The sequence below is a fragment of the Necator americanus genome, chromosome III (assembly GCF_031761385.1).
Source record: "Necator americanus strain Aroian chromosome III, whole genome shotgun sequence".
In the NCBI taxonomy this organism is placed as follows: domain Eukaryota; kingdom Metazoa; phylum Nematoda; class Chromadorea; order Rhabditida; family Ancylostomatidae; genus Necator; species Necator americanus.
In genome coordinates, this window is record NC_087373.1 from 23,385,256 (window position 1) to 23,399,976 (window position 14,721).

General features: G+C 43.4%; 5 protein-coding genes across 5 annotated transcripts; 3 read left to right on the forward strand and 2 right to left on the reverse strand.

Annotated features, from left to right (window-relative positions):
* Positions 1–575: 575 nt before the first annotated feature.
* On the forward strand, positions 576–1,232 carry RB195_010615 (uncharacterized protein; the record flags this gene model as incomplete). Its single annotated transcript, XM_064191707.1, has 2 exons — positions 576–634; positions 1,058–1,232. The coding sequence occupies 2 exons, from the start codon at positions 576–578 to the stop codon at positions 1,230–1,232; spliced, it is 234 nt and encodes a 77-aa protein (XP_064049290.1).
* Positions 1,233–3,689: 2,457 nt separating this feature from the next.
* On the forward strand, positions 3,690–4,274 carry RB195_010616 (uncharacterized protein; the record flags this gene model as incomplete). The annotated part of the gene is made up of 1 exon (XM_064191708.1): positions 3,690–4,274. One exon carries the CDS (start codon positions 3,690–3,692, stop codon positions 4,272–4,274), a length of 585 nt encoding a protein of 194 aa, XP_064049291.1.
* A 1,309-nt stretch (positions 4,275–5,583) lies between these two features.
* Positions 5,584–9,491, forward strand: RB195_010617 (uncharacterized protein; the record flags this gene model as incomplete). The annotated part of the gene is made up of 8 exons (XM_064191709.1): positions 5,584–5,699; positions 6,112–6,178; positions 6,233–6,366; positions 6,446–6,545; positions 6,593–6,658; positions 7,754–7,926; positions 7,976–8,060; positions 9,381–9,491. 8 exons carry the CDS (start codon positions 5,584–5,586, stop codon positions 9,489–9,491), a joined length of 852 nt encoding a protein of 283 aa, XP_064049292.1.
* Positions 9,492–10,494: 1,003 nt separating this feature from the next.
* On the reverse strand, positions 10,495–11,382 carry RB195_010618 (uncharacterized protein; the record flags this gene model as incomplete). The annotated part of the gene is made up of 1 exon (XM_064191710.1): positions 10,495–11,382. One exon carries the CDS (start codon positions 11,380–11,382, stop codon positions 10,495–10,497), a length of 888 nt encoding a protein of 295 aa, XP_064049293.1.
* A 140-nt stretch (positions 11,383–11,522) lies between these two features.
* Positions 11,523–13,331, reverse strand: RB195_010619 (uncharacterized protein; the record flags this gene model as incomplete). The annotated part of the gene is made up of 1 exon (XM_064191711.1): positions 11,523–13,331. The coding sequence occupies one exon, from the start codon at positions 13,329–13,331 to the stop codon at positions 11,523–11,525; it is 1,809 nt and encodes a 602-aa protein (XP_064049294.1).
* Positions 13,332–14,721: the final 1,390 nt, after the last annotated feature.

Here is a 14,721-nt window from a genome sequence, read left to right on the forward strand (position 1 = left end):
ACGAATTACATGAATTTTGACTCATGCATATCATGATGGTCGCCGCAGTAGTAAGAACTTCTGATGATCTTTTCATGCACGAATAGATGCTTTCTACGCGAGCTGGGCTTTCGGGAACGTTCGTAATAATGTTCCTTCGAGCATGGTAGGTTACTGATGAGTCCTTTCGACTCATCCAGCTGATCTCAGTTAAGAAGTGCGGCTCAGCGGTAACTCCGTACCAATGCCAGTGAATTAAACCTGCGAAAAGTGGACTTCTTGAAATGTTTTCACTATACTTTACTTTACACGTCTGCACATCAGAACGCATCAATCATTTTACCTACAAGACAATGACAGTGTCTCCATTTTGGGCGCAAGAAAAAATATCAAGGTGTGAAATTAGCCATGAAGTAATCAGACCACGACCACCCTGACTGTTTGTGAAAGAAACTTTGCGACAATGATCCTCTTTCTGAAGACTAACACAAGTTTTCTGCTTGATCCATCTAGCGTAGAGTCCAGTACCTTTTGTATCCTTGGAGAAGGCAATGTGAAAAAATGCTTTTTCTAAGAAAACCTTTTCGCATTGTCACATGCATGGGATCATTCGCGCCACATGGTGGTGCAAAATGGAATTTCCTATGTTTTCAAGGTAAGATCTTTCTGATAGTCATTGAAAATAAAAAAAACAGCAAAAAAGTGCATTGACAAGTGACAAAAATCAATTAGTTTAAAAAAGGATATCCAGCACATTGTTCGGCAGCAAAGAAATTTTATCGGAGCCATATGTTTTGGTTTTAAATCCAATAAGATTACCAATTCAGTCATGCTGCAATAACGATTGACTTATTTTTACAATCGTCTTAAAACCGCTTGAAGGGAACAGGCTTTGCAATATTACAAGATTTGTAGGACTACACTAATGGCAAATTTCAAATGTCCCTATTCAAATTTCCTACACATGCCCTTAGATTCATTTCTATTCAAATTTATTCATTTGTTATTTACTTAAACTTTCTATTTGTGATGTGTATGCATGTATTTCATGGAGATCGACTGAAGAAGTCCTGTTTAGCGGAGAACCTGTGGGAAAATTAGTCAAGATTTCCTTTCTCCTCCGTGGAATCCCGAGTGCAAGAGGCGCAATGAACGCGAAAGTTCAAACCTGCGTCTCGCGAGATTGCAATCTTCGTGTGAGCGCATATCCGCATTCGTACCCCTCAATACCTGTTCCAGCACGAAAGCACTGATCCATGAACTTGGCAGCACATTTTCTCATGGACTGTCAAAAACACTTTTTGCAACTTATTAATTTCTCTTCTGTTTCCACTGACATATCCTCAGTAATTCTGTTTTCGTTGGCAGCTGTTACTGTGCTTTTTGACATTTGCGACCACTTCCCCTCATTTTTCAACAGTTTTTCGATGTCTCTCATTGGTGTTTCCCAACCTCCTCGCAATTTTTCCTCTTTTAGTTTGTTTGTTCTTTTTCAAATTTTCATATCTCAGTCAATGACCTCCGTACGCAACACAAATCTCAAAAGCTGCAGGGCCTTATCGCCTCGATTCATTGGAAAACACTGGGAATGCTCCATGTGACACATTCGCAATTCATCTTAAAAATCTGAAGAAAAACGAGAATCAATAAAATTGAAAAATCAGAATTGCACCTTTTGAGTGAGAAACATTGAATGGTGCTTTATGTTCTGGGAATACCTTTAACTTCTAAGCGCAGTTTTCACTTTGGATAAAAAACGCTCACGATTTATTGCTAAACTCAATACCTCTGAAATTTGCAATACAGCAAAAGGCAGGAGTAAGTGACCACGATTATTAGATCCTAACCATGTAGGCACATGTGTTGAGCGGTCATGCAGATTTGCACGGAAAGTGACGTTTACTACAGTGTTATACATGTGTACATCTGCATAGATACGCATACAACGTTGAGCAAACGTTGAGCAAACGTTGAGCAAATTTTGGTATTTTATTCTCCAGTTTTCGAACATGTTGGTCCCGTTTCCTGATGAGAAACAACATTTTAATCCATTAACTATTTTGTGAATTCCGAGAGAAACAACTGCATCGGAATTCATCTAGATCCAACCCCGCCCAGTGCTTTATGATTTATGATACGTGTCGGGTTTCAGAAAGTTCCGGCATTGAAAACAGCAGCGATAACCAGATGTTCGAATAAATATGTATCCAGTGCAACATCATTAATTTCACTTCCTGTTTCCAACAAACAAACGTGTCAGACTCTTTACTACTTACTTTACTGCGGAGAAATTGCTGATTTTAGTCATTACCACTCCGAAAACCGAATTTATCAGTGAAAAATCGATAACGGACGACGCGACAGACGAAGAGAAACTTTCATAGAAGAATTAGGGAAATTGTTGTCTGCAGTCACTAATTTGATGCGTTCACGAACATTTAAATATAAGGGTATTCGACCCTCTCCTGACCTTGAAAGCTCAATAAAGTGTTTGCCTTACAATGACCTGCGGGGCGACCGGATGTGTCGATTCACTTTTTTTATTCTCTCAAACAACTCTGGTGTCAATTAGTCGAACCCGTACGGATGGGAGACTTGGCTAGCACTAGAGCGGTTTTGAACCATCGGTCGTGCAGTCACAGCCGAACCTCTTACAGACTGCGCTTCACCCGCCCGTCTCTATTTCAAAGTGTTATAAAAGTCCCTCTGTTTTGCCAGGAAGTACAATACCATGCATGAACATTGAAAAACCGACAGTGAGTGACGGTGCAGCACCGTCGCTTGCTCGCAACTTGTTCTAAAATAGAAATTTAAGAACAGTTTATACATCATTAGATTTTCCTCTCTGAGATCTATCAAAAACTCCCATATTGTTAAGAAAGGAGGAAAATGGCGCCAAATATGCGCCAAAAAGCAATAATTGCAACCTAACATGGCCTAAGGTTATGTCAGTCAGTCAGTCAGGGCTGGCTTATTGCAGAGCAATAAGCCAACCCTGACTGAAGCGCGAAGTGCTGTGGCGAACTCAATTTTTGTGAATTAAGGATCATCTCGAGACTTTCTGAACTTCCAAGACTGTACAATTTCTGAAGATCATCTCGAGACTCCGCGAGCATGACATCGCAGTCTCGAGATGATCTTCAGAAACAAGTACAGTCTTGGAAGGATCGGCTGCAGCAATATGGATTGTGCCTCAACACATCAAAAACTGAGTACAGACCAAGGATAGAGGATGGTTCAATTTGTGTAGATGGCACCGAGTTAAAGGCATCACCTCACGAATCTGAGGTGGTACAGATTTCAGGTGGAGTATTCGTATACGGGATGGGAGACTACGGAGGTGGAGGTGATTCCGTCCATTTCTTGCTAATTGCCGTAAAAAACGGCCCGGAAGATGCGGCGCCGCACAAGACTGGCGCGCTCCAACCGAACCTCCTGTACAAAATGGTGCGCCAAAACGAATGAAGCCGTATCTTCCGGGCCGTTTTTTACGGCAATTAGGAAGAAATGGACGGAATCACCTCCCTCTCCGTAGTCTGCCATCCCGTATACGAATACTCCACCTGAAATCTGCACCACCTCAGATTCGTGGGGTGATGCCTTTAAACAAGGTGAACTGTTTCATGTACCTTGGATCCAAAGTGACTTCCACAAGCGACATTGATTAAGAAGGTCGAGCACGTGTTAATGCGGTATGGACGAAATGGAAAATGGCAACAGGCGTACTGTGCGGCAAGAAAGTCCTTGTTCGACTGAAATCGAAGATGGTCTACAGGATGGTTGTGCGTCCTGTTGCCCTTTACGGATGCGAGTGCTGGCCGACGACAAAAGCCTTGGAAAGAGTGTTGCACGCTATGGAGATGCGGATGTTGAGGTGGACGATGGGTGTAACGCTAAGAGAGAAAGTATCCAACGACACTGTACGCTCCATCTTCGGCGTCGTCCCGATAACTGAAAAGATGAAGGAGGCGCGAATGAGATGGTTCGGTCACGTCTTGCAGCGAGAGGAAGGTTCTGTTGCCAAAACCGCTCTGAAGCTCGACGTTTCAGGAGTGAGGCCGCGTGGGAAGCCAAAGATTCGCTGGTTAGACCGTGTGAAACTGGATATGATAGATGCTCGTTTATGTACGACTGATACACTGGATAGAAAAAAAAATGGAAGACAAGACGAAGGAAGGCGGACCCTGCAACAACGCAGGACAAACGCTAGGAAGAAGAAGAAGAAGTCAGGAGGGAAAATATTATGGGAATCTCAACTCCACATTTTGTTTCAAGAAATTCCAATACGTGTATAGAATAGAAAACAAATCACTTTACTATCAGCATAATCATATTATATCAATATCAATTCACTTGGCTACCAACATATCTATATTCATCCTCCAATGTTGGATTTATTACTGATGGCTGACCAGCTCGTTTTGCGTGAAGTATTCGTAGTTAAAGTCAATATTCAAACTACAACAATGAATGATTAAAAAGAAAGAAGTGGTGATCACAGTTGGAATTGCATATACAACACAAAAGACAAGGTTTAAATCTCATTGCATTACAAGACAGCTGAACTGCAGCGGTCACATTAAATAATAACAGTCGTTAACTCATCTTCATTAGAATTCGATTAATCCGAGTTTTTGATTTGCTTATGTAATATTTGCAAAAGATCAATTCGGGAGTTTTTCCAAACAAAAATAAAAAAAAATAAAATAAAACATAAAATAAAAAAAAATAATACGTCCGCACAGATGTTGTCTTTCCAACGCTGTAATTGCCGATGGTGCAACACCTCGGCCCTATTAAGGTGCGAAAATAGGCGGGCCGCGGAGTCTGATAGAAAAAAAAATAATCTCGAGCTTTGTAAATGATATCTTTCAACTCGAAATGCTGTGCTGAACTCAATATTTTTTTTTTTGAATTAAGGAGCAAAGTATTGAAATATTTGCATAAGATCTAACCGAAAGCTTCAGATTCTTCCCTATTAGGGAAAGTTATGAAAAGGAAGTGTTATAAGAAAGCGTAAGGGGCAAATTTTTGGGAATTTATTTATTGTACATGTTTTCCCTAATAATTTTGTAATTTTGGATATTCAATATAGGACCTTCTCTTTATAAACAATCCAAAAACAATTCAGACCAGTGGCATACCATTTTAAACGCAGAAAATGATTTCTGGGCGAAAGTGAATTTGTTATGGAAGTAGTCATTATATTTTCAATAATGGAAAGGTTTATAACGGGGCGGGATCGAACCTCCGATCGATCGTCCACAGCAGCACCTCTCAGCGACTGTTTGCACCGGCCCTAACTTTGTGATATACTGTCTCTAATAGTACTGAACAGTATCTTAAATCAATTCTATTGAGGGTAGTCCTAGCTTGTCTAATTCCGAACTCCCAAGCCAATCTTGATCGTTTTACTTTCCCACATGTCTGCCTTTAATCGCACCGAGCAATTTTTCTTCCAAAAAAATCCAGAAAAATCCAAAAAACTAGTGGAAGATTCTTCTGTTTATCAATGAATTCATTGCCTGCTATTCTAAGATGTTACAAAGGAATTCTTACAGAGCGAAATTTTGAAGGATACATCTTGATTGTTGAGCGCATTGAATGCGCAGGTGGCAGAGACCATCGCAGCATCCCAGCCCGTTCGTTGGTGCTCTTCTTCTCGCAACTCTGTTATTCGTGCTGAACTCTGTCCTCTTTCTTCCGGTACTATCACCCAGGTATTTCCTTCTAGTGTAACGGTGAGCCTTAAAGGCATCACTCCACGAATCTGAGGTGGTACGGATTTCAGGTAGAGTATTCGTATAGGGGATGGGAGACTATGGAGAGGAGGGTGGTTCCGTCCATTTCTTCCTAATTGCCGTAAAAAACGGCCCGGAGGACACGGCTTCAGGCGTTTTGGCGCACTATTTTCTACAGAGGGTTCGACTGGAGCGCGCCAGCCTTGTGCGGCGCCGCATCTTCCGTGCCGTTTTTCACGGCAATTAGGAAGAAATGGACGGGATCACCCCCCTCTCCATAGTTTCCCATCACGTATACGAATACTCCACCTGAAATCTGCACCACCACAGACTCGTTGGGTAATGCCTTTAATTGCAAAACCGTAAGTACGTCACGCCGATAGACTTTTAGCGTTTCCCCAAGAAGTCGATCACTGGGGCCAGCCATTGCCTTCGTTTCTTCTAGTGATCCGAAAAAGGTACAGAGGTTCGTTGTGTATTCTTTCACCACTTCTAAATATGGCGCATTCAAGAGTGCCCTTTGCGAGAGAACTTGGTTGAAGCGGTTGAGCAGTTACGTCATTTTTACTTCGCTCAAAAGCAGTGCGAGTAGCGCCCATCAAGTTCATCTTCCGCACAGTCCAGGCTCGCTTTGGTCTTCATTCAGGTGAACAGACTGAACTACAGCGATGTGAACATGTTACTAGTGTTACGTATCTGTAGCTATCGACCTCATAATCTTCCAGTTCGAAAGCTCTATTTGCGGAGCTGTACCTGCCTCATCATTATTCGTGGTACCTCATTGCGTCCGACGATACCTACGTGCTTGTGGAAGACCTCATGCAGGTACGAAGCCAAGTTGATTTAGTTCTCGTTTTAGAACTGTTTTTCAGGACCTAGCCGCTTTCGACTCCGATGAACCTTATCTCGCTGTGATCGGGCCAAGCAGTATGCATGAGGTCATTTCTTTGTCTAATCTTTTGAGATTAATGAATGATCTGAGCACATTTATCAGTGCCACATATAAATAGACAGATAATTTTCCAGATATGCAGAGTTAGCACAATATCCATTGTATCTTCTCTTTGCAAAAAATAGCGTTGCTTGGGAGGGGATGTAAAAAATCAATACCTTTTTGCCCTGTTCCTAACGCGATTGAATGAGGAGGAACAGCTCTCAATAGGCTATCTGTAATACTCTTTTTCAGCAAATGTCTGGTCCTTTCCTACTTCCAAATCCACTCTCTCCAACGTCTAGCCCTATTTCGGAAATTATTATTATTACTCAATTCTAATCAGTCCATTAACTATTCAGAGCATTCATTAGCTATTGTGCAATGTTCAACGCATAGTGGTCGTAGTACAAAGAACCTTGCTTCGTGTTCAGCCGACCAAAGATGGCTGCAATTTCCAGAAGAAATGAAGTCAACACATTAAAGGCAACATACCACGAATCTGACGTGGTGCGGATTTCAGCTGGAGTATCGGTATATAGGGTCGTAGATTATGGAGACGCGGGTAGTTCCGCTCTTCTCTCCCTGCATCGCTGCAAACAGCCACCTCCAGAATGCTGTTTTTTACGACGTCATCTATTACAACGCTCCACCCTTTGCGCCGCCCCAGCCCTGCGATTCGTCGAAAATCAATTCGGACAGCCCCGATAGGCAGTAAGGGACGCTACGCGTGCAAGGGTGTCGCGCTGCAATGGAAGGCATCGTACAGAACAGCATTCTGGAGGCGGCTGTTTGCAATGCTTCAGGGAGAGATGAGCGGAACCACCTTCCATAACCTACGACTCCGTATACGGATACTCCACCTGAAATTTGTACCACCCCAGATCCGTGGTATGCTGCCTTTAGAAACGAAGGTTTGGTAATGTAATAAGCGCAGAAGCCACGTTAATTTTCTTTAATGTGCAATATGGGAACGTGTAGAGATTTTCTTTCTCAAGGCGAGCTGGAAAACATTTAGTTCAAACTCTTTACGATACGATAGTGAATAATACGTATTGGACATCGCATTTATCCTCAAGAAACAGCTTATTGTTCTTTATAGAATTATTCGAATAAGCCGCACTCTCTGGTAGTTATCTCCAGAGGTGCCATGACAACATTGTGGGACAATATCCACAGCGGACGTGACGGATGTGGAGTGACAAGTTCACCTGATTTATGTCTCAGTAATATAGTTTACCTCAACCTCAAGGAGGACGCTCACGAACGCTCAAGGCAGGTATCCTTAAAAATTATTCACAGGATAATATAAGGAGCTCTGCAGGTTTCTTCTACTACAACGGCATTTCTCGATGTTCGAAATGCGCGACTATGCACGACGAAATGGGAACTACAATGACGGAGCGCAGGTTCTCTCAAGAACTTTGAAGACGTAAAAAGAGAAGGACAAAAAAAGCAAAGTTGCTGAAAAAAGCGCAACGATGAAAACGCCCCGAATGCTCAAAAGCATGACAACCTTGTACTTGTAGTTAACCTGTACTGTAGTGTACTTGTAGTGTAGATAACGATGAATGTAGGTTAACTATGTAGTTAACTTTGTGTACATTCATCGTTAGCAATAGAAGTTAATGATTTGTAATGTTAAAAGATGGGTTTTCGTAAACCCTGCTCAAAATCATCTTAAATCACACTCATCGTGTTTGGAGGTGATGCCTGTGCTTACCGCCACCGTTTGTCTATTTTTGTGAGAATTGAAAAATGTGAGAATTGAGAATTGAAAATTGACGAAGTGCAGAAACTTCAGGAAAAATGTAGAGTTAAGGACACAGATGACGGAAATGTGCATGGCCCCGCTCAATTCCCTCTAGTCTTCAGGAGAAGAGGCGTGAGAACTCCTTTACTCCTACAAAACTCCTACAAGGTGCGTTAGAACGCACCTCCGTGTACACGTCCCAGCCTCCTCAGCAGCCTGTTCATTGGTCTTACTTGAATAGAATGCTGAGGATACCTCATTAATTTTCGACCGCTCACTCGTGTACAAGGGTGGAGCGTTGTTTCTGACTTCGCGGGAAAGAGCGGTGTGTTCCACGCCATTTTTACGACGGTTGGGGGAAGACGAACCGAGCCATGCTTGCTTCCGTAATGTGCAATTCGAACTCTACATTTTTCCTTCTATTTCCCGTCAATTTTGTGAAATTTAAGGTTGTTTAAAGAAAAGGTCCACTTGAACGAATTTCATCCATTTTGTCTCGGGTGCGATGATTCTGCTGATTTTGCAGCAAAATATCATGGGCGAGTTCGCAGTGAAGGTTCAGTGGAAACGTTTAGGTTTAATACGAATTCACTTTCACACCAGCGAGATATCTTACTCCACATTTTTAAAACGTGATTCGAAATTGAGAATAGTATCTATGTAGCATTTGCTGCTGCCGTTGAATTCCTAGCCGAGATTTTTTTTTGCATTTGTATCTAACCTGTTGTAAAACTTAACATAAACATCAAAGAACTAAAGACCACAGAAGTTCTTCGATAATATCATCTAGCTTCTGTGCTCCACCACAATCTTCGAAAAACGTGAAAACTACCCTACATGTCGGTTAACAGTTGAGTAAATCTCGGAAGTTTCTAAGAGAATCAGTTCAGATTTCACACTGCTCTTTTCCAAAGAATGATATTGAAAGTGCGTTTAATAAACTTCAAACACTAACTGATTCTGTTTTGTTTTTCAGACATTCACTCTCATCAGTGGTTCCCTTATCAGCGCACACAATCTCACCGTCCAAGATTTCCGAGTACTCGATCTTCTCCTCAACAGAGTCCAACTTTGGCCAAAGTCGTAATAGAGATATTAAATAGTCTACAGTAATCTACTCACCTCCATGTATCAACTAATGAACAGTTTCAAACTCGAATTTCGCAGTATCGAAGCCAAAATACAGTAAGACGAGTACAATGGATTTGAAAAAAATCTGATCTGTTCACATAGCAGCTAGCTATATGCACGATCTTATCACGACTTTCATCTTTATCAGTTTGGTTGTGATATTCGCATCAATCCATGTTGGCTGAAGAAGATGGCAGGTTGCCATTTAGAAAAAATTAACGCCTATAATTTCGGTGGAATTTATGTATGATAGGAAACTGGAAAGTGAATCCTCCCCTCTTATGTATGATGCTGACATTTTCTACCAAGGATATTCCAGAATTGTGCAAAAGATAAAGCGTTGTTTGAAATTATAACGAAGGTGAAGCGTGTGATGGGATTTTCCAATCAGGGGTTGTGAAGGGTCGTAAGTGCGTGTGCGATGGGCACTAGTGAATGAAGGATAACCAGTGCAAAATATTATTTAGTGTTATATAATTGCATACATTACAATATACTGCACTTAATAACAATAAATAATTACATAAACCACAAGGTATTATACAAAGTTTCAAGCATTGTACATGACGTAGAATCTTCAACATTTTATTTTGAAAATATACGTGTTGGCAACGAAACAATGAAACAACTCAGGTTCTTCACCCCACTGAGGCAAATTTTTGCAGAAGAGAGAGAAACTTGGAGCTGCTTCTAGAAGATGAACGCTTCAATGATGCATAGTTTTTAACAGTTTAAAAGCAGTTTAGTGAGTTAAATAGAGTTTAATAATCAGAAAAAAGCACACATTCTGTTGATATTGTTAGGTCAGGTGTTAGATTAAGATTGCGAATAACTTCGTGATAAGAAGGATCACAAAAAATATTTTACATAGTTTCTAGAGAAGAAGGTTTGCCCTATAAACAGCTTCGGTTATATCGCTGTTTTTTGTGACCTCCTAGTTTCTTTTTTTTTTTGTAATTTCACCTTGACTCCCGTTGATCTTCGAACTGGTCGAGCGGGCGCCAGTAATTCTTCCATTTGTCCCGATCGCGTGCCAGAGTAGCCCAGTGGTTCCTCCTTTCGCGTGGGACACGAAGAGCATCATATTTTTCTTTCAAGGACTTCGTGAAGAAATCTGACCATCGGGTCGGCGGTCTTCCTGTAGTGCGCTTAATATCGCGGGGAACCCAGTCGCTCACGGCTCTTTTCCAACGGTTGTCAGTAAAGCGCATCACGTGTCCGGCCCACCTTATTTTACTTTCCTTGGCAAACGCGGCGGCGTCTCTAATCTTCGATCGCTGACGTAGGAGAGAACTTCGAATCCCGTCCCTCACTTGCGTGAAACGGGATACTCCTAGCATCACTCTCTCAATTGCGCGTTCAAGGACGCTCACCGCGTTTTCTTCCTGCTTGCGAAATGCCCAGGTTTCCGAAGCATAGGTCAAAGCAGGAAGTACGGTGGTGTTGAAGAGGTGAGCACGGAGCCGGGTGTTCCTGGTCTTCTTCACTACATCCTCGATGCTCTTGTACGCTCCCCAAGCCGCTCGTCTCCTCCTGCCCAGCTCGGGGGTCAGGTCGTTCATCATGTTCAGTTCCCGACCCAGATAAACGTAGCTGGTGCATTCGGATATGTTCGTTCCGTTGAGCGTGAATGGGGCATCCGAGACCCATCCGTTCCGCATGAACATCGTCTTTTGTAGATTCAGCTGAAGACCGATGCATCCACATGTTTCGTCGAATTCGGTCAGCATTCGTTCCGCTTGGCTGATGCTAGGTGTTACCAGTACGATGTCATCAGCAAAGCGCAAATGGTGTAGCTGCCGACCATCAACCTTCACTCCCATGTCGTCCCATTCCAACTTTCGCATTGCGTTCTCGAGGGTGGCTGTGAATATTTTGGGTGAAATTGTATCACCCTGTCGGACCCCCCTCTTCACGTCAATGATGATGTTCTTGTAGAATGGCGAAATTCCGGTCGTGAAGTTACTGTACAACTCTCGAAGTACCTTTATATATTGAGTAGGGACGCCTTGGTTGTCCAAGGCTTCCACGACCGCTTCTCAACCGAGTCGAAAGCCTTCTTTAAGTCGATGAAGGTGAGACAGAGCGGCATCTTGTACTCTCGTGATACCTCGATGAGTTTCGAAACAGTGTGAATGTGGTCAATCGTGCTGAATCCTTTTCGAAACCCTGCTTGCTCGCATGGCTGTCCTTCATCCAAGACTTTTTCAATCCTATCAAGGATTACTCTTGTAAAGAGCTTGTAGATGACGGACAGTAGGCAGATTGGGCGATAGTTGCCGATGTCATGTGGATCTCCCTTTTTATACAACAACACGGTCTTGCTGGTCTTCCACTGTTTAGGAACCTTGCATTCCGACAGATAACGTGTAAAGAGCCTCGCCAGGGTGTTGATGAGTACTGGTGGAAGGCTCTTCAGGTGTTCTGGTCTTATTCTGTCGGGACCGGGTGCCGTACGATTTCTTACCGACATGATAGCATGTCGTATTTCGGACGGGAGAACCTCTGGAATGACTTGTCCATCTTCCCTTAGATGGTGAGGAGGCAAGTGGACATGGCTGTCGAAGAGATCAGAGTAGAAGTCGTAGATGATTTTCTCCATCCCCCTTCTCGATGCAATGGCTGTTCCCTTTGGGTTCCGGAGAGCAGTCATCCTCGTCTTGCGACTGGCGAAGTCTCGACGGGCATAGCGGATGCTTTTCCCCGCCTCTGCAGCTTCAGCCAGCACTTCTGCTCTTCTCTCTTTAAGGTCTTCCTTTATCGCCTCTCGGCAGAGCCTTGCGAGCTCGGACGTGAGTTCTTGGTTCCCTGCGGCTCGTGCTGCTCCACGCTGGCGTATCAGCTCAAGAGTTTCAAGAGACAGACGCCTCTTGGTGGTTTTAAAACTCTCAGCCTTCTTCGCGCAGTCGTGAAGGTGTTCGACAAGCCGGTCATATTCCTCGTCGATGTTGTCCATTGCAGAATCTTCCCAAAAGCCGGCTAGCGTAGCGAAGAGATCCCAGTTGATGGTAGTCCTGGGATTTCTCTCTCTGAACTTGGCGGCTTTCTCTGCTCTCCTTGTGAAGGAAAATCTTCCTCGGAGGAGGCGATGGTCCGATCCCGTATAGAACTTTGGTACAACACCGACGTCCGTCAGGCAGAACCTTTTATTGACGATGATGTGGTCTATTTCATTACGGTACCCTCCACCGGGTGACTCCCACGTCCAGCGTAAAGAAGAGGGCTTCTGAAATTGCGAGTTCCCATGGATGGTCTTAGTCGTCATGATGAACTCGGAGAGCCTCTCTTCCTGGTCATTCCATTGTAGGCCGTGGGTCCCGATGTGAAGTTCCTCCGGCGTTCTTCTTGGGCCAACCTTAGCGTTGAAATCGCCAACTATGACCTTGTAGAAGGCATGATCTTCTTGGTAGAACTTCTCCAGGTCCATATAGAAAGCTTCGACTTCTTCTTCTTCGTAGCTTGATGTTGGAGCGTAAACGACGAAGATAGTCAAAGCTGGTATTGGGCCACATCTTCTCATCCGCAGACGTCCGATTCGGGTCGTAAGTTGTTCAAAAGAGTCGATGTTCTTTGCCATACTCGTGTTGACGAGGACGCCAACTCCACCAACACCTCTACTGTCGCATGTTCCTAAGAACAGTTCTTCTCCAGTTTCATATACGGCGTTGAGAGGGTGACGTCGTCTCGTCTCGGTCAGTCCGATGACGTCGTACTTGATCTTCTTGGCTTGCATCATCAGATCTTCGATGGCCGCTTCCGATGCAAGCGTACGTGCGTTATAAGTACAGATCGCCATCCTAGTCCTTTTCCGTTTTGGTAGCCTACATGACTCCTGCAACCCCGTCCTACCTGGCGCTACCGTACCAGGCTTTCCTCCGGAATCAGGAGACTCTTTTCTATTACTGTGTTTTGCTTAAAAATTTTAAAACCCATGGGCAGGTTGCAAGCCTCTAGTCCCATGAGTTTCTGGGAGAACTTTCGTTCTCCCGGTGTGGACATGTGGAGCTTATTTGTTGGAGGCGACTCCAAACCGCCTCCCTTGCACCTCCCAGTCACTTGATTGCAGGCTTTTGGCCGGACCGACGTGGGATACAAGGATGTCATGAGTCAGTCCTGGCTCAGCAGAAACAGGGAGTCCATCCCCTGAATCCACCTGCGTCTCTGGGCAAGCGCAAGGTCGCTTTTGGTCCGCGTTTAGCCCCCTATCCGCCACCCGGGGACGCGCCACGTAGCCTCGCGACTAACCGGCTGTGATCCCTCTAGTGAGGGAGATCCGTGGTTTTGTAATTTAGGCTGGAAAAATTCAAAATTTTCGACTTTTTGTGAATTTTTCTTATCTAAGGTTTCAGAGAATCAGACGATCCGGAGGTGAGAAATTTTGCATATGGGGCCTTCTTTACTCCCTCTACCCGAATATATGGAAGATTTTTTTCAGAGGCCATTTTCGCGCCATTTTCCTGGAATCGGAAAAATTGCCAAAATCCCTATCTTTGCCCCGAGGATTTTCTCTATCGGCTGTTTTATCAAGCGATTTCCAGGCTCCCCCGTTTTTCCAAACTTTTGATGGGAAAAAGCTTTTTTCCCTGTCGTTTCCCATCTAAACTTTAAAAAACAAAAAGCTACGGATGCGAGAAACAAAGATAAGACCTTTTTAAAAGGCAAACCTACTTCAATGGAATAATGTCTGGAATAATTTTTTCAACGTACCTCTGCATTCCGACCTGTGCACCTGACTCTTGTCTTTTTTCGTCGCATCATGTCCTTTTATCAGTATTCAAAGATATTTCATGGACTTTATAACAAAAATTGATTAGAAAAAAATGAAAATTTCCCGATACCAATATTTCAACATCATTTCAGCAACTTTGCTTTTTCTACTAATTTCCAATACACTGAAATGGCAGCGACTTTGAGGAGGAGTCGTATCCGAGTCGTGTCGGATCACTACGCTTGTCCTTGATTGTACCCTTTTGGTTCTGCTACCAAAAATTTACAGAAGGAGGTTCACACTTCCATGAATTTCAATTTATCACTTAATATGAACGAAATAATCACACTAAGAGGTGAAAGATAGGCGTTTGTCGGGCTTTCAGATTTTCAGCGGCTCATGGCTCGTCTCATGACACCCAACAATGATATTATCTCCTTGCAAATGATAGGATTACTAACGACCTTACACAGTGTCC